The 20,914-nt window shown below is 55.0% G+C and overlaps 1 protein-coding gene across 2 annotated transcripts in view; it reads left to right on the top strand.

Moving 5' to 3' along the window:
* Positions 1 to 19,804, top strand: part of PARVB (parvin beta) — a 115,608-nt gene extending 95,804 nt beyond the window's left edge. Inside the window, exons 9-13 of one of the 2 annotated variants that reach the window (XM_082421186.1) lie at positions 2,473 to 2,534; positions 5,068 to 5,136; positions 9,984 to 10,085; positions 15,442 to 15,514; positions 16,773 to 19,804. In XM_082421186.1, coding sequence (XP_082277312.1) covers positions 2,473 to 2,534; positions 5,068 to 5,136; positions 9,984 to 10,085; positions 15,442 to 15,514; positions 16,773 to 16,849 — 383 coding nt within the window. In that variant the 3' untranslated portion in view covers positions 16,850 to 19,804. Of the gene's footprint in view, positions 1 to 2,472; positions 2,535 to 5,067; positions 5,137 to 9,983; positions 10,086 to 10,605; positions 10,864 to 15,441; positions 15,515 to 16,772 lie in introns of those variants that run through there. The other variant, XM_082421187.1, reaches the window with a different exon arrangement.
* The last annotated feature ends 1,110 nt before the right edge of the window (positions 19,805 to 20,914 follow it).

The following is a 20,914-nucleotide window of genomic DNA, read 5'->3' as shown; positions in this document are numbered from 1 at the left end:
CCGGCCTTATGGCGGGAGGCGCTTTGCCTAAGTCACGGGCACCAGGCTCTCAGCTGGATCTGTCTTCATTCCCAAGGCCACACACACCGCCCGGCCGTGGTGCCATCCAGTCCCCCGGGCGCAGGTGAGCGGGGCGCAGGGGCGCTGGCCTCCAGACCCTGCGATGGCTCCCTGCCGCCCTGACTCTGCCAGCCCAGCGGTGGCCCAGCTAAATATACCCAGCTGACGTCAAGGCTGCTCTCCTCCTGGGGGTTTTCTTAAGCTGCATTTAAAGTTTGTGTTTTGCTTTGTAAAGATTTAGCTTTTCTCCCCCCCCTCCTAGCAGACTGTCTTTTTGAGTATAATCTGACTTAGATGACTATAAAAATAATTTACAGCTGCTGCGGTAGACAAGCTGGATGAGGGAATTCTGCAGGGCCGGGCCTCTTGGTCGCTGTTGGCCTTTAGGTGAAAGAAGTGACGTGACCCTCCCCCAAACGCACTCCCCACCCATGTGTACACGTGTGCGTACACACCACACACACCACACACACGCCTTCCTCTTTGCCTCTCACCTTCCTTCCTGCCGCCCGCCCCCAAGGCCGAGGAGGAGGATGCCTGGTCTGGGCTGGACGAGGGCGTGAGCCGCCTCCCGGGGCCCCCCTGGCCTGCGGATGCTGAGTGCCTGCCTTTTGGGGCAGCCTCGGGGGAATGGCTGGGATGCCTCCTCCAGAAGCCCCAGCTCCAGCTCAGCCAGTTCCGACCTGCCTCCTCTTTGTCATTTCTCCCCACACCCCTCTCCCTGGGTCAGGCAGCGTGGTCCTGAAGCAGGCCCTGGGTTATCTCTGGTTCTGGGCTGCAGCCCCCTCCAGACACGTGGAGGGGTCTTCCTAGCCCAGCGCCCCAGCACTCCATGCTAGTGTTTGGGTCCAAGTCCCAGCAAGTAATAGAGGGCGTCTCTGCTGGCCGAGGTCCTCTGAGCATATACCACCCCCAGGCAGCTTGGGGGGATGGGTGGCTCCTTGAGGACAGGAGTGGGGGCCCCAGGGCCTTCCAGATCCCCTCCTCCCCCAGCCCCTTGGGCCTGGCAGCGACTCCCCACGGTCCTGTATCCACCCTGGAGACCTCAGCCCTCCTGCCTGGGCTCCAGGGGACAGTGGGCTCTGCCCCCATGTGACCCGCCATGGCAGCATCTGGCTAGAACCAGGCCCCCGGCCCCCAGCCAGCGCTGCTCCTGTCTTGTCCAGTTGCCTCGGCCTCCGGTGACCTCACAACTGAAAGCGAAGGGGCTGATCCTGTGTTAATTTGGAAGACGTGGTTGGGCCCACGAGTGGCAGTTAGAGTGGGTCGGGGTCCCTGGCAGAAGGAAGGTCCCTGGGACACGGTGGAACGGGTCACTTCAGGCCCTGCAGATGTTCCAGCAGAGGCGGACACGCCGGGGAGAACAGCTGGAGAGGGTTTCTGAGCAGGATTTCTTGGCTCTTTCCTTTGTTCTGAGCCCTGGCTGTGGGCCCTTCGCTGTTCTGGGGCTGGTGACAGTGCAGGGAACAAGTGAGACGGTGATCCGGCCTGCAAGGAGCTGACAGTCCAGCAGATAAAGAAAAATAAAATGTGCTCTCAAGTAGCGAACAGGTGCCATGAAAATTGCACCAGGGTGAGAGGCAGATAGCAGAATTGGGGAGCTCTTTTAGCAGCAGATGGTCCTGGAAGGTCCCTCAGAGGAGGTGCCATCTCAGAGCCACCTATGGAGGTGAGGCTGGTAAACAGCAGGTGCAAAGGCCCTGTGGTGGGTGTGTGATGGAGGAGCAGGGGGAAGCTGGTGGGTAGAGTGAGGTCAGGGAGGGCGAGTGTGTTGGCCGGGGAGGTGATGCTGAGCTCATTGGACCCTATGGTCCCGTGAGAGGGAGAGTGAATTTTATTCTAAGAATGATGAGACGCCGGTGGAGAGTTTTAGTCAGGGCAGGGATGAGGAGGGGCAAGAAGCGATCCAGTTTACACTTTAAGGGGCTCACTGTGCCTGCGAGGGAGAATGGATGGGAGGGGCTGGGCGTGTAGGAGGGAGACCAATTAAGCAGGAAGTTGTAGCTGCCCCCCCCCCGCCATGAGGGGAGATGGGGCTTGTATGGGGGTGGCAGCCATGACCAGCGGGGGAGGTGGTCAGATTTATCGATAAGATTTACCAATAAGACAAGGCGTGTGGGGAAAGGGAGAGAGGCAAGGGCGCCTCAAGTCCTAGGATGTGATGGGGGCGGCTGTCCAAACGCTACCCCCGTATTGTAGGTTGAAAGATAGAAACCAAGTTAGAAGGACCCTTCAAAGCATCTTTTCCTTGATTTTGCTCTCCATCAGCACCCGCCCCTCGGTTCTGGCAGGAATGCAAAGGATTCTAGGCAGGCTGAACATCTGAGGGATTAGAAGCTGCCTGGTCCCCGGGCTGGGCGGGGATTAGAGCAGCACCTGTGTCTCCTTAAACCCTTCTCTGTGTCTCTGCAGAGCGGGACGCCTTTGACACGCTCTTCGACCACGCCCCGGACAAGCTCAGTGTCGTGAAGAAGGTGAGCTCTCCATCGGGCTGTGTTTCCCTCTGTCTCTGGGCTTTTCTTACGGCATGAACTCCATGCAGGGAAGAAGGTGGGAAAATGTTTGAAATCTCTGAAATGTTTGCCACATGGATTGAAGTGTAATTATTCAAAAGCGTAACTGCAGTGCATAAAATTAGCACCTTTTAACTCAGCGTCTCTGCTTCTGGGTATCTTCCTGCCCACCCACCCCGCTGCTGTGGAGTGAATTACCCCACCAGCACCGGTGGCGGTTCATTCCGAACCAAGGCTTTTTTTCAACGTGGAAATGTTTTTCAGCGTGTCAGCTTGCTGGCTCGTGCTGGTCTCGTTACATTGAAGCTGCATTCACGACGTGCCTGGTAAACAAGCAGGCGTTGCTAGCAGAGCTGTTCTGAGCTGCATTCGGCGCGTCTCTCCCAGACGGGAGCACAAAGGGGAGGCCCTTCCTCAGCCCGGGCAGCCTGCTGGTCAGTCTACGAATGGACAAAACCGTGCGAACGAGGCTCCGGAGTCGGGCTGGGGAATAGCGAGCTTCCAAGGGGATCTGCCCGGAAGCCTTGCTCTCCCTCCAAAGGAATCAAGACTCACTGCACATCGAGTTATCTGAGCATCTGTAGACCTCCCATTCAGGAAGGCAGCGGTGGGATGGATCTGAGCCTGTAAAATCTGAGCCCTTAACCCTGGGGAGAGAGCTCTCTGTCTTGGACAGTTTCCCCGCACAGATTTCTTAATGCAGGACTTCTCGGAGCCTTTAATAGGCTGACATGCTTTGCAATTCTCCAAGAGGGGGCTTGGTAGGAAGCATTTTCCAAGCGTGTTTGTCCGTAGTGAGATCAGTTTATTTATTTGGGGATAGAACATACTTAATTCCCATGGAACCCACGTTTGGAAAATGTTGGTCCAGGCTGGGACAATGAGGTTGTTAGTTCTTGAAGCACTTTGCGGAAGGCTGGCAGAACCATCCCAATGGTCCTTCTGGGGCGGAGCCGTCTTAGCATTCTCAGGTCATGAGCGACATACCCTGGGGCCTCAGAACATTGCCCCCGACCCACCCCCGGCCACATCCGACCCCCAGAACCCTGATGGAACGCATTCAGTGGAGGCACAAGAAGAGGAGTCATATCTGCCACGATCCCCCCTCCCGCCACTTATCAGCTGTGTGACCTGGGCAGATTATAACCCCTCGCGGCAGGTTTCCCATCTGTCAGGACAGAGGCAGCCGCTGTGAGAATACAATGCGACCACCCTGAGCGAGGGCCCGGCTCGAAGTAGATAGTTGCTAGGTGGTGTTGAATGTGATGTGGAGTAATGTTGTCTTTCGGTAGATCTGACGCTAATTTATTCTTTGAAAAGGATTGCTGGGGGGACCCCAGCAATGACCAAGACAAAATCCTTTAGTTTCCCGACAGCATCCTGCTTCCAGTCTGGCCCTTTCCCACTCCCACACTGGGAACTGTTGTGTTCGGGGCTCCCGCCCACCTCTCCAGGTCCCTCCAACTCTCTCCCATCCCACCCACATCCAGCCCCAGCCGGAAGATGCCGGCGGGTTCGCACGTGTGCACGTGGCCCGGGAGGCTGCTCCGCCCTCTCCCCACGCTCTCATCTCCCACTTGGCTCACCCCCAGCTCAGATGCTACCCCCCCGCGCCACATCTTCCAGGGACCCACACACTTCTCATCAACACCCCCCTGCCCCGCCCCGACATTGTGTGTTTCACAGGCTTTGCTGTCTCTCTCGATTCTCCGTGGCCTCCACTGGGTGTGTATATGGAGAATTGTGCCTCAGACTCTTCAGGGCGGGGCTCTGTCTTAGTTACTGTCTCGTGTCTCTAGCGCGAAGCAGAGTGCCTGGCACATGGTAGATTTGGGTGGAATGAAAAAGGGATGACATCATGTCCAGGGTAGGCAGAGGTGGGGTTGGTGTTGAGTTTCCATAAAAGTTGGGTTTGATTACCGAGAAGAGTTACACGTGGCAAGCTTTAAACTTTTGCCAGAGAGGAGAAGCCAGTGGCCCTATGTACATATAAACCAGGGCTCAGAAAATCTCTGGCGTTTCTTCCTTTACGGACACTGTGATGGGTGTGGCCCCAGGCAGCCTTTCTCTCTCAGTCTTTTGTAGTTCAAGGTTACATCTAGCCTACATTTAAGCATTTATCTCCCCCTGACAGTTATATCCTTCTTGAGGGCACTGATCATTCTTCTGTAGGGTTGTTAAATACGGTATGTGGGTGGGATCATTCTTCTGTAGGGTTGTTAAATACGGTATGTGTGTGGATCGCGTGCGTGCACATGGGCTGGGGGACAGAGATGTACGTTTCTTCTCCAGCTGGGATAGATTTAGGCATTGTCCCGTTAAAACCAAGGGTTATTGTAAGAACATTTCGTTTTAAACACGAGCATTTTATTTTAGCAAACAGAGGAGATTATGGAAGCGTTTCATAAAGCCAGTGATGGCAAATGTCACATCTGTCCCCCAACGTGGGAGCTGAATCTCTTGCTCACGGTTCCCGTGTCTCTTTGCTTGGCAGTCTCTCATCACGTTTGTGAACAAGCACCTGAACAAGCTGAATTTGGAGGTGACGGAACTAGAGACCCAGGTAAGCTGTGTTCTGGGCTGAAAGACCCTTTGTCTGGTGTCATTTTCAGCCAGCTTTCTGATCCCCGGTGGGCCGTGTGAACAAAACGTGTTTGTCTAACAAGGAATGCCCATCCCACAGCCAAAACAGCCCCAGCCCCAGCCGTCCTGGCCTTCTCCCAGACCCTCTGTCTTAATTTCTTGGGGCTACCTTAACTAGTACCTTAAACAACAGCCATTTATGTCTTCATAGTTCCGGAGGCCAGAAGTCCCAGATCAAGGTGTCTGCAGGGCCGGTTCCTTCTGAGGCTCTGAGCGGGGATCTGTTCCAGGCTCTGCCCAGCCCCTGGTGGCTTGCTCGTAATTTTTAGCGTTCCTTGGGTCACTAGATGTTTCATCCCGATCTCGGCCTTCTTGTGGGTGTTGTATCCAAATTTTCCCTTTTCGTAAAAACACAGTCACGTTGGATTAAGACCCACCCTAATGACCTCATCTTAACGGGAGGACTTCTGCAAAGACCCTGGTTTTCCAAATAAATTCACGCTCACAGGTTCTGGGGGTTCGGATCCCAACACATCTTTTTTTTGGGGGGGATACAATTCAAGCATAACACCCTCCAAGGTGCCATCACAGCCCCACCAAAGAGCCTCTGCGTGTACGGGTCCCTCAGTCTGGAATGTCCTGGCCCCCTCTGCTTCTGCTGTCCGTGGCCGTCCTACACGCGGCGCAGCGGCTGGCACCTAGCAAATGCTTGCTAATATCCCTGTAATGAATACGCACAAAGTATTTCTCCTGCGGTAAGTATAGAAAGCATACTTCCCCACCCCGACTCAGAGCGGAAGCACCATCGTGAAAATGTGTTTTAAGCGCTCGGCAGGCATTAAAGACAAAATATAATTTTCCCAGGATTAGCTGCGTGCTTGAATTTGGCGTCTTCTGAGTTCTCAGTGCCGATTTCTCTAATGCACAGCCGATCCTTCTCAAACCCCTGGGTGATTGCATTCATTCCTTTCTCTTTCTTTAACTTTTCTCATTTGCTTTTCTAATTAAAAAAAGTAATTCAGGTTCATTGTAGAAATGTCTGAAAATGCAGATAAGCAAAACAAATAAAAATCATCCCATCACCCAGAGATAATCCCATCACCCAGAGTTAGCGGTGCTGGGGATTTTATTCCACATCATTTCTCTACACGGATAGCTCATTGCAGGCAGCACAGGTCTGTGTTTGAAAGCCGAATGGTCCGTTTTTAATGTGTATATTTATTTGTGCATTGTTTCCAAACACACTTATTTTTTTATCTGTTCACTAAAAAATTGCACATTTAGCCTCTGATTATTTGCGGCTTGAAATATTAACAGTCCAGAAGTGTACTCATTGAAAAGCAAGAGTCCTTTTTTCTACTCCCCCTAAACTCTCCCGTCATTCTCTCCAGAGGTAATGAACTACAGTTAATGGTTGGATGTGTGTTTTTCTGGATGGTTTGTCCGCGTAAGTGCATTTTTTGAAATGGCAGTGGATCGTACTGTACAGCTGTTTTGTAAAGTGTTTTTTGTTACTAAATAGTGTGGGCATGTTTTTGTGTGAGTGTGTGTGTGTTTCTGTCTAGTCCTTTTTGTGTTGTCTGGTCTGTCTGTCTGCGTTTGTCACTTTTAATAGCCGCCTTCTATTCTGTTCTAAGGCTGTGTTGTGCGTCATTAAACCCAGCCCTCGTGGTGGGACGTTTGCCGATCTTGTAAAATAGCTGTTCAACGGGCATCTTTGCACACAGCTGTTTGTGCCCTTGTCTGCTTCCTTAGGATAAACTTCTAGAAATGGGGTCGTTAGAGCATTTCTCCGTGGTAACACGGAGGGCCCAGGAAGCTTTGCCCGCCTGAAACTCTCACTGGCGCTGTTGAGAACCCACATCTTCGCCAACTCTTTCCGACTGTCACTGCCCAGGTGGGCCTGCACACCAGTATTAATAGCCAGACATCTTAGGCTGAGACTCTAAACTTCAATTTGCATTGATCTCTATTTACTCAGTATGCCCATTTTTTTTTTTCTATCACCACACAATATGAAGTAATATCTTAAAAATATTTTGAACCAGTGGTCCACCAGGAAAGATCACTGGCCATAGAAATGCAAATTTTTTTCCTTTTGTGGCAAAGGAATCTGGATATTTTTATAAATATGTTCATCATTAAAGTCTTGATGTCCTGGAAGTCAGAGGCTCAAATTCCTGCTCAGGGTGTGTGTGTGTGTGTGTGTGTTTTCCTTTCTCTGTAAAACCACTTTTATATTGTGGGCGTCTTCCTAGCTCTGTGATACTGAGCCAGTTCCTCTTTGAACTTCTCCCCACATGTTTAAACTGGAATGGAGATAGTGCATTTGAAAGGTCAGTAATACACGTGCATGCAGACGGCGGCGATGGTGTCTTAGGGCCTCCGTGGGGATTTCTGTCTCCTGCAGAGCCGCACTGTGGATTCTGAGTGAGGGCACCCCGTCGGAGGACCACTGCTCTTGCGCGTGTGAAAACCGAGGGTCCCACTCATTTCCTGATAAGCCTCCCCACTCCGCCTGGCCCTCACCCTCCTGGGTACCCCATCCCTTCCCTGCCTTCCTTTCTGCGTGACCGTCTCTCCCACACTCCTGTGACACGGGGGTCCCAGGGTGGGTTAGAAGATGCCTTGGAAATCAGCAAAGGCTCTCCAGGCATCTTGGCGCCTCAGCACCCACTCCCCACGCCTCCCGGCAGGTGATGGGGGCAGGTTCTTCTGTTTCCCTGGAAATGGCTCAGTGTTGATGAGAGAGCGGTTTTGGGCGTGCGCTGGCTCAGTGTCGCCAGGGAGGGGGCAAGAGCTGCCAGTACATTCCACCAGCACTGTCGGCCAGAACAGGAGCTGAGTAAGTGACGTCTGCATGGCGTGGAAGCGTGAACCTCGTGACAGCGCAGGCAAAGGGTCAATCAGATCACGTTAAACCAGGGTCTGGAACGCTCTCCCCAGGAAGGACCTGCCCGTTCACACATTATGATCGTGTGTCTCTGCCTTGGGCTGTTTCTTAGCGTCGCCTTCCCCTTCCAGAGGACAGGGCTTTCTGATGTTGGATGCTTGTGATTTTGACTTTTTATCCTCGGCCGCCTGGCTGTGATGGTGGGGCGGGGGTGGGGGGGCTGCCGCTGTTGCCTTTAATAAAACCGTCCTCGCTTCTGCAGGTTCTCTTTCTACCGCTGCGGTCGCTGGTCTCAGGAAGCTGAAAGCCTCCTGGGTGTCGGCCCCTTGCAGCTGCCCAGCTGTCCTGCGTGGCAGCCTTCTAGCCCAGGGCTGACCAGTGAAACTTCCTTTAGCGATGCAAACGTTCTATCACTGCACCATCCGACACAGTAGCCACTGGCCACGTGTGGCTGTCAAGCACTTGAAATGGGGCCTGTGTGACTGAGGAGCTGAATTTTGTATTTTATGTAAATTTTTTAAAATTTAAACTTAAGAGTTCTGGAGATCGGTTGCACAACAGCGTGAATGTACAAAATATGACTGAAATGCACACTGACAAATGGTTAAAATGGTACATTTCGTGTTATGTACGTTTTACCGAAATAAGTCAACATCATTCAAAAAAGTTTGTAAAGGGACTTCGCTGGTGGTCCAGTGGTTAAGAATCCGCCTTCCAATGCAGGGGAAGCAGGTTCAATCCCTGGTCAGGGGAACTAAGATCCCACATGTCGCAACTACTGAGCCCACGCCACAACTAGAGAGAAGCCCGTGTGCCGCAACGAAAGATCCCGCGTGCCGCAACGGAGACCCGTTGCAGCCAAATAAATTAATTAGTTAAAAAATAATTGCGTAAAAAATTTCACTAGGCACACGTGGCCAGTGGCTACCCTATTGGACCACACAGTTCCAGAACCTGGAGGCTGGGGTCCTCACGAGTCCTCGATCCACAGGAGGCCTCAGAGATACCATGTCTGCCCTCTGGGAGGATGGGCGGGTCCTGCCTCCCCTGCCCCGCCCCGGGGGTGGTGGGGGGGCTGCTCCATGTCCCAGAGACCAGGCTCTGCCTCCTGAGCCTTGGTCCCCTCCTCCCCTCTGGCAAGTTGTTCTGCCCTCATTGGTCTCCATCACTTTATCTGTAAAGAGGAGCAGTTGCTCCCTGTCCTTGCTTATTGGGCGGTGGGCAGCGGGGTGGGGTGAGGGGCCCGGGCAAAGAGCAGAGTTTTTTGCTCTAGATTCCTGGGCCCCTCCTGCGCATGGGAGGTGGTGCTGGGCCGGGTAGCAGGTTGAGGGGCTGGGGGTGTGGGGTAAGGCTGCAGCCTGCTGATTAGGGCCCAGCTAGGACGGACCCGCGTGCTGGGTGCACACAGAAGCTCGTCATCACCGGGACATGGGAGGGTCTCTTCCTATGCTGTGAATACCGCTAGAAGAAGGAGCTCAGGCAGCTGACAAAGTGAGCAAGCAGAACAGGGCAGCAAACCCCAAACCAAAGCATAGGGCGCCCTGCAGGTTGTGGATTAACCGTGCCCACAGGCCCCTGCTCACTGATGGAGCGCTCCCTGCGTGCTGCGTGCTCCTTGCCCCCCCTCGCCCCCTCCCGCCCCACAGGGTACCCACGACAACCCAGAGAGTTGGGAGCTAGCGTCATCCCCAAGGTCAGTGGTCTGCTTCTCTCCACGCAGCGGCACTCCACCCCAAACGCACAGGTCAGCACATCCAATCCCGAGCACGTGCTTTGCACCCTCGTCCTTCACCTGACTGCAGGCCCGCTCTCCTCAACGGGGATGGATTTTTTTTTTTTTTTTTACTTTAAAACATTTTCCTCCTTTGAGTGGCTGCAGATCATTCACTGACTCCGTGCGTGGCCCAGAAACATCACCACGTGTCCCTCTGTAGTTTGCAGATGGCGTGTACCTGGTTCTGCTCATGGGGCTTCTGGAAGACTACTTTGTACCCCTGCACAACTTCTACCTGACCCCGGACAGCTTCGATCAGAAGGTACGTGCGTGCATGGTCTCCATCCCGGGAGTGGCCCGGGACGCGCTCATCCAAGGGCACAGTGTAGAATCCCCCGACCACTCTTTCTGGAGTCTAGCTGCATTCTCCAAAAAATAAGTACTGCCCAGAAAATGGTGTTGCAATTAGACGTGGCCCTCAGGAAAAGCAGGAAACCCGTGGGCAGTGCCTGACGCATCCAAGTGTCGTGTGCCATGTTCTCTTCGGGGTCTTTCCCCCGGGACAATGCTGGTTTTAATAATTGTGGCCAAAGGTCAGTAGAGTTGCAAATCCCTCCCCTGTTCATGACACACGGACATCCTGTCTGGTTTTCCTGCTGCTTCATGAGCTTCCTATATATACCATCTTCAGTGGCTGCACAAAGTCTATGGAGTGGCTCTGAGGTCACTGTCTCCCTGTTCCCCACTTCTGGGCGATCAACTTGTTTCTTTTTCACTATTAAAACAATAAGGCAGGGACTTCCCTGGTGGCGCAATGGTTAAGAATCTGACTGCCAATGCAGGGGACACAGGTTCGAGCCCTGGTCCGGAAAGATCCCACATGTCGCAGGGCAACTAAGCCCCTGCACCACAACTACTGAACCTGTGCTCTAGAGCCCACGTGCCACAACTACTGAGCCCGCGCACCTAGAGCCCGTGCTCCGCAACAAGAGAAGCCACCACAGTGAGAAGCCTGTGCACCGCAACGAAGAGTAGCCCCCGCTCGCCGCAGCTAGAGAAAGCCCGCGCACAGCAATGAAGACCCAAACGCAGCCAAAAATAAATAAATTTAAAAAATAATCTATTAAAAAATTATTTAAAAACAAAACAATAAGGCATTGTCTTGAATATATACACACACACATATGTATGTGTGTGTATATTTTTTTCATTCCTGTGGATTGTTTTCTAGGAAAATCCCTCAAAGAGGATTGTCTGGGTCAAAGGGCATGACCTTCACATTTGGGATGCCCTTGTGACCAGGTGGTTTGCCTCCTGCCAGGGCTTCCCGAGGTCCAGCCATCCCTCCCAGCAGTATTTAGCGCATCGCTTTTAGAAATTTGGCTCGTGGACTGGCCGTATTGCTTGAACTTGAGAGCATCTGTCATTTTATTTTCCCGAAGCGCTAGACTGTGAGTTGGGGAGGCAAACAATGCAAGCGGGTGGCAGCAGTCAGAGAAACATGGAAGCAGGGCCAGTGTTTATCAATCTGCCCACTTCTGGCACCTTGAGGGCGGTTTGCTCGTGGCCAAATGCTGCTGCCGTCTTGCCTGCTGAGATGGAATCAGAGCGGATCAGCGAGGTCCTGGCAGGTTTGCGTCCGCGGTGAGCGGGGATGCACAGGGCTCTGCAGGGCCGGTCAGGAAGCAAGAAGACAAGACAGTTGGGTGACGGGGCTCATCTTGCATTTCCCGGCCACGTGGCTGGCTGCAGAAACGTTGTTTTGGAGAGATCTTTTCTTTGTTCAGATGAGTACGAAGGCTGGCAAGAAGGGTGAATTTAGTCAGGCCGTCTGGAGCTGGGCTTCTTTCCAGACAGGCTCGGTGCAGCGGCAGGGGCGTCCCCTCCCAGCTCGGTCTCCTTCCCTTTGAGACGGGATGAAAGTCTCTGTCAGTCGCTCTCTGGCCTGGGAGGTGTGAGGCCTGTTGGGTCCACCTTTGCCTCTGATCGGGAGCCAGGAAGGAAAGGCTGCTGTCAGGGACCGTGCCCAGCCTGGTGCTCTCCTCGGAAGAGGCCGGCCTTCTGGAGGGTCCTTATCTGGCCACGTTAGCCCCCAGCTCCCACCCCTGGATTCTCTGCTTTCCTCCCCACAGGGAGTCGTGGCATCACGCCACCGCTGGGAGGTTCCTCGTGAGCCATGGTGGTTATTAACCTCCAGGTCTTCCCGACCACCTCGCGGGTGGTGGCCTTTCCCCGTTTCACAGACCTGAGCCCACTTCAGGCTGGTCCCAGTGCCCGAGCTCCCAGGCACCTTGTCCAGATGTGGCCAGACAGTGGTGACACGTGCAGAGAGACCGTCACAGAGCATTCCCGGGCCGAGACTGCGAGGCGCTGGGAATCTTTGCAGCAGCGGCAGGAGACTGAGGCTCAGTGAGCAAAGTCAGGGATGCATCGTGGGCTTGTGTTTTTAAACAACTGCACTGGATTTTGTTTTTTTATTTTTATTTTTTTAAACAAATTTATTTATTTATTTGTTTGGTTTTTATTTTTGGCTGTGTTGGGTCTTCGTTGCTGTGCGCGGGCTTTCTCTAGTTGTGGCGAGCGGGGGCTGCTCTTCATTGCAGTGCACGGGCTTCTCATTGCGGTGGCTTCTCTTGTAGTGGAGCATGGGCTCTAGGCGCGTGGGCTTTGGTCGTTGTGGCACATGGGCTCAGTAGTTGTGTCTCGCGGGCTCTAGAGCACAGGCTCAGTAGTTGTGGCACATGGGCTCAGTAGCTGTGGCTTGTGGGCTCTAGAGTGCAGGCTCCGTAGTTGTGGCTCACGGGCTTAGTTGCTCCGCGGCATGTGGGATCTTCCCAGGCCAGGGCTCGAACCCGTGTTCCTTGCATTGTCAGGCAGATTCTTAACCACTGCACCACCAGGGAAGCCCCTGTACTGGATTTTAAAAAGACGAGACCAGACGTCTCCGACCCTGTAGGTTCCTGCAAACAAATGAACGGCCCCTTTGAACTGTCTCAGAGGCATGGGTACCACCGACGGCTTCTTGTTTTAGGCCCGCCGTTTGAGCCTTGCTCTGTGCCAGTCACTTTGCTGGGTCCCTTGGGCCCGTCACTCATCTTCTGGAAGATTCCACAGCGTCCCTCTCTCTGGGGCGGAGTGTGTCCTGGAGACTCGGAGGTTATTCCTAGAAGCAAATCCCAGAAAGGGCTTTGCAGTTTCAAGGCGCTTTCCCCTTCTGTCTCCTCATCTGATTCCCTACCCCGGCGAGGAATCGGGACCTCACACGGGGGCTGGGGACATGGGGGGGGGTCACAGTCAGCAGGGGCAGAGCCGGAAAAGCCCACTCCTTTTCGGGACCCTCTACTCTTCTCTCACCTGGCCAGGTGTTTGAGAATCCTTTGCACTGCAGAGAGGAAGGACTTGGGGTCCTGCCCGTGGGCTGGCTCGTAGCAGCAGTGTAGGGCCTTGGGGTTCAGCTCAAGGCTGGGGGGTGTGTCACACTCTGCGATCACGGTCAGGGAGGTGACCCCACATCCTCATCCGGAGCTGTTTGCTGTTCTTTGTGCCCAGTCCATGGGGCTGGGCTCTGGGGGTGCTTCTCTGCCAGGGCAGGGAAGTTGTGCGTGGCGAGGCATGGCTCTGAGAGAGAATGGGAGGAGGATGGGGGGCAGTTTCCTATCTGGCGGTTTCCTCTGACTGAGAAGAAAGCAGAGGGGAAATCTTGCTCAAAACCAACCACTGTTGGGACGTCCCTGATGGTCCAGTGGTTACGACTCTGTGCTTCCACCGCAGAGGGCATGGGTTCGATCCCTGGTCAGGGAACAAAGATCCCCCATGCCGCACGGTGTGGCCAAAAATCTATAAATAAAATAAAGTAAAATAAAAGCTTTTAAAAAGTCTACAAAGTATTGTTACTTAAAAAAACACGAGTCACTGTTGCGCTGAGCAGCTGCGGAGAAGTGGGACGTGGAAGGGTGCCCCCCCCTCCCCCAGCTATTCTCTCCTTGGGGCAGGGGCGGGGCCTCATGGACCGAACCGCACTCCACACCTGTGCCGGGGGCGGATCCTGCAGGTCTGGAGGGGCCACGGAAGACATCCGTTTCCATGTTGGGCTGACGGTCTAACCTGACTCTTGTTCCATTTCCCCCTCTTTGCCATCTTGACTCTGTCCCCACTCAGAGCCTGTTGTGTGTGTATGAATTCGGCGATCTGGACGGCCATCAGCCGATGCTTTTGGAGACAGGGCCCAGGTTCCGAATCCAGACTTGGGTGGGTCTGGCCCCATCTCCTTGAACCTTGCGCCTTTCTTGGCACGGACGTCCTCCTCCGTTTAGCCCCGGGACCTCCTCTGTAAAGTGGGAGATTACAGACCCTCCCGTCCATTTCCCATGCTCGTCCCAGCTCGAGGCCCAGCCCGGTGCAGCCCTCCCTCCCGGCCGGCTCTGGGCACTGCAGGTGGGGCTCTGGCAGCCTGACTCCTGTCTCCCCACCGCCTCTGCACGGCCTGAGAGCCTCTGGTCATGTGCAGCCCTCCCAGCCTGCTCTGGGCCGTGTCCCCCATGCCAGGGCCTGGCTCCTGTTGATGCTTCCTTTGCTTCTCTGAGCGTGGCCCGGTGCCACTGTGGCCTGGTTGCTTCCCTGCCGTACCCCAAGCTCTTGTGGGCTCGACTAGCTGAGGGTTATTTTGCCAAATGTCTTTCTCCTGGTTAATTATTAAAGCACATCGCAGGTAAACTTGTTAGCATGTTTCTGATTTCATTTGCAGTGAAATCATGAAAATGTTATTGTTCAAAGGGTATTCGATTATGAAGAGCCCTAAAGTCCCTTCTAGCTCTGACACTGGTGATTTATTTTATTTTTTGGTCCTCCACCCCGCACCAGCCTTTGCTCGAAGCCGACGTTTGGCTGCCTGTGATTTGGTTGATCACCAGCACCTCTGTGGTTCAGGTGGACTTTAAACACAGCAGAGAAGGCTCTGTGTCTAACCTCGGCGGCAGCCATTAGCAGAATGCGAGCTTCGAGCATCCTTGGGGGCCGAGTGCTGGAGGGGGAGGTCGTGTGGGGATGCGGGTGTGTCCACCTTTCTGGGGCCGTGCAGTTGAGGGCCAGGACCAGAGGCCTGCCGCGGCCACCAGCGGCCTGACTTCAGTTCCAGCGGGGTCCAGGTGCCTGCCCCTTACCAGGGCCACCGCTGTCCTGCCGAGAGCACAGCTGTCACACTCAGCTCGTTTGAGGCCCTTCTGGCAGATGGCGGGTGGCTGCTTTATGCTGGGGATGGTGCACGGGGCTGGGTACCTTCGGGAAGTGACTTGTCCTCTCTGAGCCTCGGTTTCCTCATCTGTAAAAGGAAGTCACTGTCACTTGTCATCATGTGGATGTGTTGGGACCTGGGGACCCGTAGCCCTTGAGGGCAGGCTTTGTGCCCGCATCCCTGCATGTCCCAGCCGCCCCCGATCATTGGCGAGGGGAGTGAGGCCCACCAGGTGGATGTGTGTTACCCTCAAAAGACTCCCTCACCCTCCCTCTCCCCACCCTGTCGCTCTGCCCAGGACACCCCCGGTCCTCGTGGGCGCAGTTACTCCAAAGCCTCCCTCTGTCCACACTTGCTCCCATCCCGTCCTTTTAGAAGGAACGCAGGGCGCAGCGGGCGGGCCTGGGACCAGCTGCGGCCCCGGTGCTAACTCTGGCTTCCTCTGCAGGTCCACAATGTGTCGTTTGCCTTTGAGCTGATGCTGGACGGAGGCCTTAAGAAGCCCAAGGCTCGCCCCGAAGGTAACGCCCTGACCCAGGTCTTAGAGGGGCTGCCCGGCCAGCCGTGTCTCTCCCTTCAGGCCCTGCACGTGTGGCTCAAAGGCTGGGCTCTGCCGACCCCAGCCCCACATGTCCCCTGTGCTCAGGGTTTCGGGGACCAAGAGGCCTGCGCTGGCAGAGCCACCAAGGCTGATTCTTTAGTAACCACTTGACTCGGAGGACGTGGCCTCTGCTCCACGGCCTCGGGATTTAATTGCCTCTCCAGGTGCCATTGCTCAGACTAGAGATGCCGCTTCACGTCTGGAAAGGATGTTAAAGGTTTACTGCAGTTTAATGCCTGTCGGGTCGATGTCCTGATGCCCGGGCAATGCTCGTGAGCAGGGACGTGGCTTGGTCATGCCCCATGAGGTCTGAATGGCAGTGGAGACCCGCAGAGCCCCGGCGAGGGGCCACCTCGCTGTCACACCTGGCTCCTATGTTAAATGACCTATTCCAGGAATCCCTAACGCAAATGGGCATCTGAATCCCGGGGAGGGGCGGGGGGGCTTCCTTAAACACAGCTTCTGATTTGGGGGCCGTGGAGTGGACCCTCCAAGTCCCGTTTGTAACAAGTGGCCAGGTGACACGAGTGCTCCTGGTCCGGGGACCCCACTTCGGGAGTCACCGCCCTACAGTGACGGCGTGAATTCTGGGTGGGGTGTCCTCCGCACACACCCGCCCTGGGAGGCTCAGCAGCCACTGCTGAACACCCGTCCGGGGACAGGGATTCCGTCCTGTGACCCACGATCCCCATAGCCCTCCCCAAGCCCCTGGTCTGAGCTCACAGGGCAAGTGAGAAAGCCAGGTCCCCGACTCCCAGGAGGACAGAGCCCCTTCCCACCAAACAAGGCGGCTGGGACTTACTGGGCCACACGCTGTGCCTGACCTTGAGGGGGTGGGACAGCAGCTCCCACCTGCCCTGCCCCAGGAGGCCCGTGGTCCTGGCGCAGGAGGGCCTGTGAGTGTTTGGTCCCCAGTAAATGTCCTCGGTTGTCGTAGACCCTACGCCACGCAGACTTGTCCAATGCAAATCCTAGAAGGGATGACATCCTCGCCATCCCAGGTGCTCACCCCACGGGTAGCGGCCCGGGGGCTCTCACGGCAGTCTGTATCTTGGGGGATGGCGGAAGTGCCCTGCTGGGGACACAGAGGATGTCCCACGTGTCTCCCAAGTGCTTGGGGCACCAAGGCTTGGGGCGCACTCTCTCATCCACCAAACGGTCTCTGTTTCCTTTTGCAGATGTGGTGAACCTGGACCTCAAATCCACCCTGCGGGTTCTTTACAACCTGTTCACCAAATACAAGCACCTGGAGTGACGGGCGTGGCGCAGCAGAGACCGCGGCGGGGACGGTGCTTTGGGAGGTGCCCTGGCCTCCCCGCCAAGCCCGCGGTTGTTCCCCACTCCCACCCCACCTTTTTCTGGTTGATACCCTTAACCTCCTTTCCCTGTAATTCTGCAGCGGGCGGCCTCTTTTGAAATGCAGGTTCCAAACACCAGTGCTCGAGTTTGCAGCCTGGCTTCACCTGGGGTGTCCCGGGGTGCTGTCCCTTGTTGATCAAAAGATGGAAAAGAAAAAGGCCAGAACCCTTGGGAGGGGTCGCCCGGCGTTCCAGCTGACAGCTGTCAGTGACCACAGGGGATCACAGATGGAGCTTTGCAGCAGTGGCAATGGCTTGTCTGTCCCCGTGGAATCTCCTGGGTAGGGCTCTCCTCGGCAGTGAGGGCTTTTTACTAAAAAGCGTTTTGCAGTTTTAAAAACTTCACTCTTAAGTCTCAGAAGCTTTAGCTGTGACCAAGTGTCCACCCACATCCCTGCTTCTCGGCCACTCCATGCTGTTTTCATATAGCTTTTGCACAGACACCTGGGACCCAGAGGACCCAGCTGCCACGGTCCGAGGGAGGAAGGATTTCTGAGGCATTTCTTTATTTCTTGCTACGGCCGAGTGGGCTGTGTCGGAATCGGCTCTACAATGCCTCTGGAGTGGCAGTGGCCTTGTAGACACCTTCCAGTGGGAAGTGTCCAGTCCCAGAGCTCCTGTTTGGGGATGGATGCATTTTAAAAAGCCTTAGAAAGCACGGTGTTTTAGTTGGCTTGGGCCGCTATAACAAAGTGCCACAGACGGGGGCCTTGGACAACAGACGTTTATTCTCTCACAGTTCTGGAGACTGGAAGTCGAGATCAAGGTGTCATCAGGGTTGGTACCTTCTGAGCATCTCTCTTTGGCTTGTAGACGCCGTCCTCTCCAGGCATCCTCACGTGTCTCCCCGTGTGTCTGTGTCCTAATCTCTTCTTTTAAGGACACCAGGCAGATTGGATTGGGGTCTACCCTAATGACCTCATTTTACCTTAATTACCTCTGTAAAGACCCTGTCACCAAATACTGTCACATTCTCAGGTCCTGGGGGTTAGGACTTCAACATGTGGGTTCTGGGCGGGGGGGTGGGCAGAGCTCAGCCTGTAACAGGGAGATGTGAAGTGTTCACCTCTCTCCTCCCCGAGTACCAGCTTTCTGGAGCCCTGTTGGCATCCTTTGGGGCACCCTGTTGAAGGAGATGAGATCCCTCGTCTGCGTGCTCTTCAGCCCTCGCCCACCTTGGCTCAGGAGAGAAATGGGGACCCATAGGCTGGGTCTGAGGCGGGTCCTATGCTGGGTCACCCCCTCCCCCAACCCCTGGCTCCCGAGCTGGGGTTTTTATGACACGCCCACCACCTGAGTTCGCTCAGCATTTGCTGCCCCAGCAAGATGGGCCTTTCTCTACTGTTTGATTCTTGCCTTCCTGCTGTAGATCAGAGCTCCTGAGGAAGTTGTTAATATTAAATTGAATACCAACGCTCAAGACTTAGAAAACACTTTCATGTTCTGTCTCAGCTCAAGCAGCTGCCAGGCTGGGGATGGGTTCAGAATAGCCGTTTTGATGGAGGTGGTTACCCAGCAGGGGAAAGAAATAATGAAAATGGCATTACGGTGTCTCCTGCGGGATGCGGTGACATTTAAGAACCAACAAAAGAGCCGAGGCTGGAACATTCTGGGCCGCCTTCATTACACGCGTAGAATCACGGTGACTGCGGCCCGCGGAGACCCATCCACCTGCCTTGTCCACAGGTGGGCTTGGCAAGGGCGTTGCTGCTTCCTGGGGGCCCTGGGGGGGATGACGGAGGTGAGGTCGGGGTTTGGAAAAAAGCCTCGAGGGTCTTCAGCTCAGGTGGGTGGCTCCGGCCTATTCCACGCCCTGGAGGGGCGGGATTGGTTACTCTGGGGGTGGGGGGATAGGGGTCGGGGTTCAGCGAGCCCACTTCAAGCCCTCTGTGTTTCAAGTAGGAGAGTAACAGGAATGATAAGATATGTGGGGAAAAGTATAAACAGGCACTTTTGTGTCATAATGCTGACTGTTTAAGGCCATGCTCCAGCAAAGAATGTGATCTAGTCTCCAAATTATTTTTTTTCAAGTTGGTGCAAAGGTGTAGGTGTGCCTTCCACCCACCCGCGAAGGGCCTCCTCGGGCTGTAGGCGTCTCGTTCTCCTCCCTTGACTCAGAATTGAAAGCGGGGTCTGGTCGAGTGTGGAGGTGAGGGCTGGTGAAGCAGTTTCGGGGCAGAAGTCAGGGTGAACTCTGCGGTAGGGAGACTCCCCTTGGGGTCCACCCATCGTCCCTGTTGGCTTGGGGCCAGCAGTTGTCAGGACGCGAGTTTCAGGGCCTGGGGTGTCCCCTCTGTGGGGTGCCACATGCTGGAGCATCTTGGGGTAACTGGAGCAGCAGAAACAACTTTCTCTTGATTCTCGCCGGGGGCTCCTTGGAATGCAAACGCTTCCCTCTTAGTCCTTAATTGAGGAAAGTTCTGGAACCCTCCCTCCTCCACTGACCCCCATTTTCAGTGAATGGTTTTCCCCCCTGAAGAGGGACCCTCGTCCTCAGGCACTAAGTGAAAACAAGACCGTTGGCGCCTGTGCGGTGACGGGCAAAGGCCGGGAAATGCCTCCTTTTACTCTCCTCAGGGTGGCGTGTCTTTGAAACCCACCCCCACTGGTTTTGGGGAGCCTGCTTGGAGCTCTGGTTCCCCTGGACCAGCCACACGGCCTCATGCAAGCACTGAGGCCAGAGCCCCACGCACCCTAAGGTCCTAACTGGACGTGACACAGGGCTGTGTTGTTTTAAAGCAACCGAATCCTCTTCCCCGATTTGTGTGCCAATATTTTATTGTCCTTTTAATTGTTTTAAGCAGTGTTTACTTTGGATTTCTGGGTATTAAATAAAAGCCACTGAAACCCTGGCTGTGTTGTCGACCTGCCCGTGGGCTGGCGGCGGGAGCCGGCGCATTCCAGGGGCGCAGCACCCAGACGAGGTGCTGTGGTTTATCCCAAAAAAGGCCGCTGCCTCCGTCTGGCTGCCCTGGTTTCTTTCGTGCCTTTAGCTGTCATGGTGGTGCCAGCCCTGTGCTTGGTGCTGGGGCCACAGGATGCCAGCACAGCCCTGCTCCCTGGGAGCTGCCAGCTGGACGAGGAAGGAGCCAGCTCATGCCCTGTGTGGGGAATGGGGCCCTGGGGGGCTGCGACCAAGGGTTTCATGGGCGGGAGCCATGGGGAGAAGAGGGTGGCAGAGTCTCAGCTGCGGCTGAGCCATAATAAAGAACAGAGCAGGCGAGTCCGCCCATGCACCTGGCTCCAAACCAGAGCAGGAGATGCCAGCGGCCAATGGCACGGGCTGGATGAAAGGGCCGCTACAGGGAGATGGTCCCCTCCTTTCACGTTGGGGCAAGAGACCCGGAGGTGACCCGCAGTGCGGCCAGATCTTGGGGGCTGCACGCTGGCCCTGCTGTAAACCCTCCCCGCGGAAGTGGTGGGATGCTTCAGGTGTATCTAACTTTTCTCTACGAAAGGTTAAAATTGTGACTATGAAAGTATGGCTAGCCTGGGGGGTGAAGCAACAATGCTGTTAAGAAATGCTAAAAATTACAAACTGTTGCTAGAAAGATCCTGGGCTTTGGAGAGACACCTGGGTTTACATCCGGCTTTGTCCCCGTGTGACTGCTGGTGAGTTAATTAACCCACTCTTTCCAGAGTCCCCCCTCACCAAATTCACCCCTCCCTCCCTTAAAATTCCGACCAGGGTGGTTCTCCCCCACACCCCACCCCCCATACCTGGCAACGTCTGGACACAGTTTGGAGGGAGGGGCATCTCACGATACACAAGACCGGCTCCCCTCCTCCCAACAAGGAGTCCCCCAGCTCAAAACGTCCGAGATGCTGAGGTTGAGAAGCCCTGCTGTGAATCGCCAAGCGCCTGAGCCTGTCTAACCTGTGGTTTTCTTGGATGGGATACTCTATTAATATTGATGAGGCTAAAGCATCGTCCTGTGACGTCAGTTCTTTCAGGCCAGCAA

This window comes from Balaenoptera physalus, assembly GCF_965194825.1.
Source record: "Balaenoptera physalus genome assembly, chromosome: 13".
NCBI lineage: Eukaryota > Metazoa > Chordata > Mammalia > Artiodactyla > Balaenopteridae > Balaenoptera > Balaenoptera physalus.
Note: the sequence above shows the minus strand (reverse complement) of the source record. Positions and strands in the feature narration are given on the sequence as shown.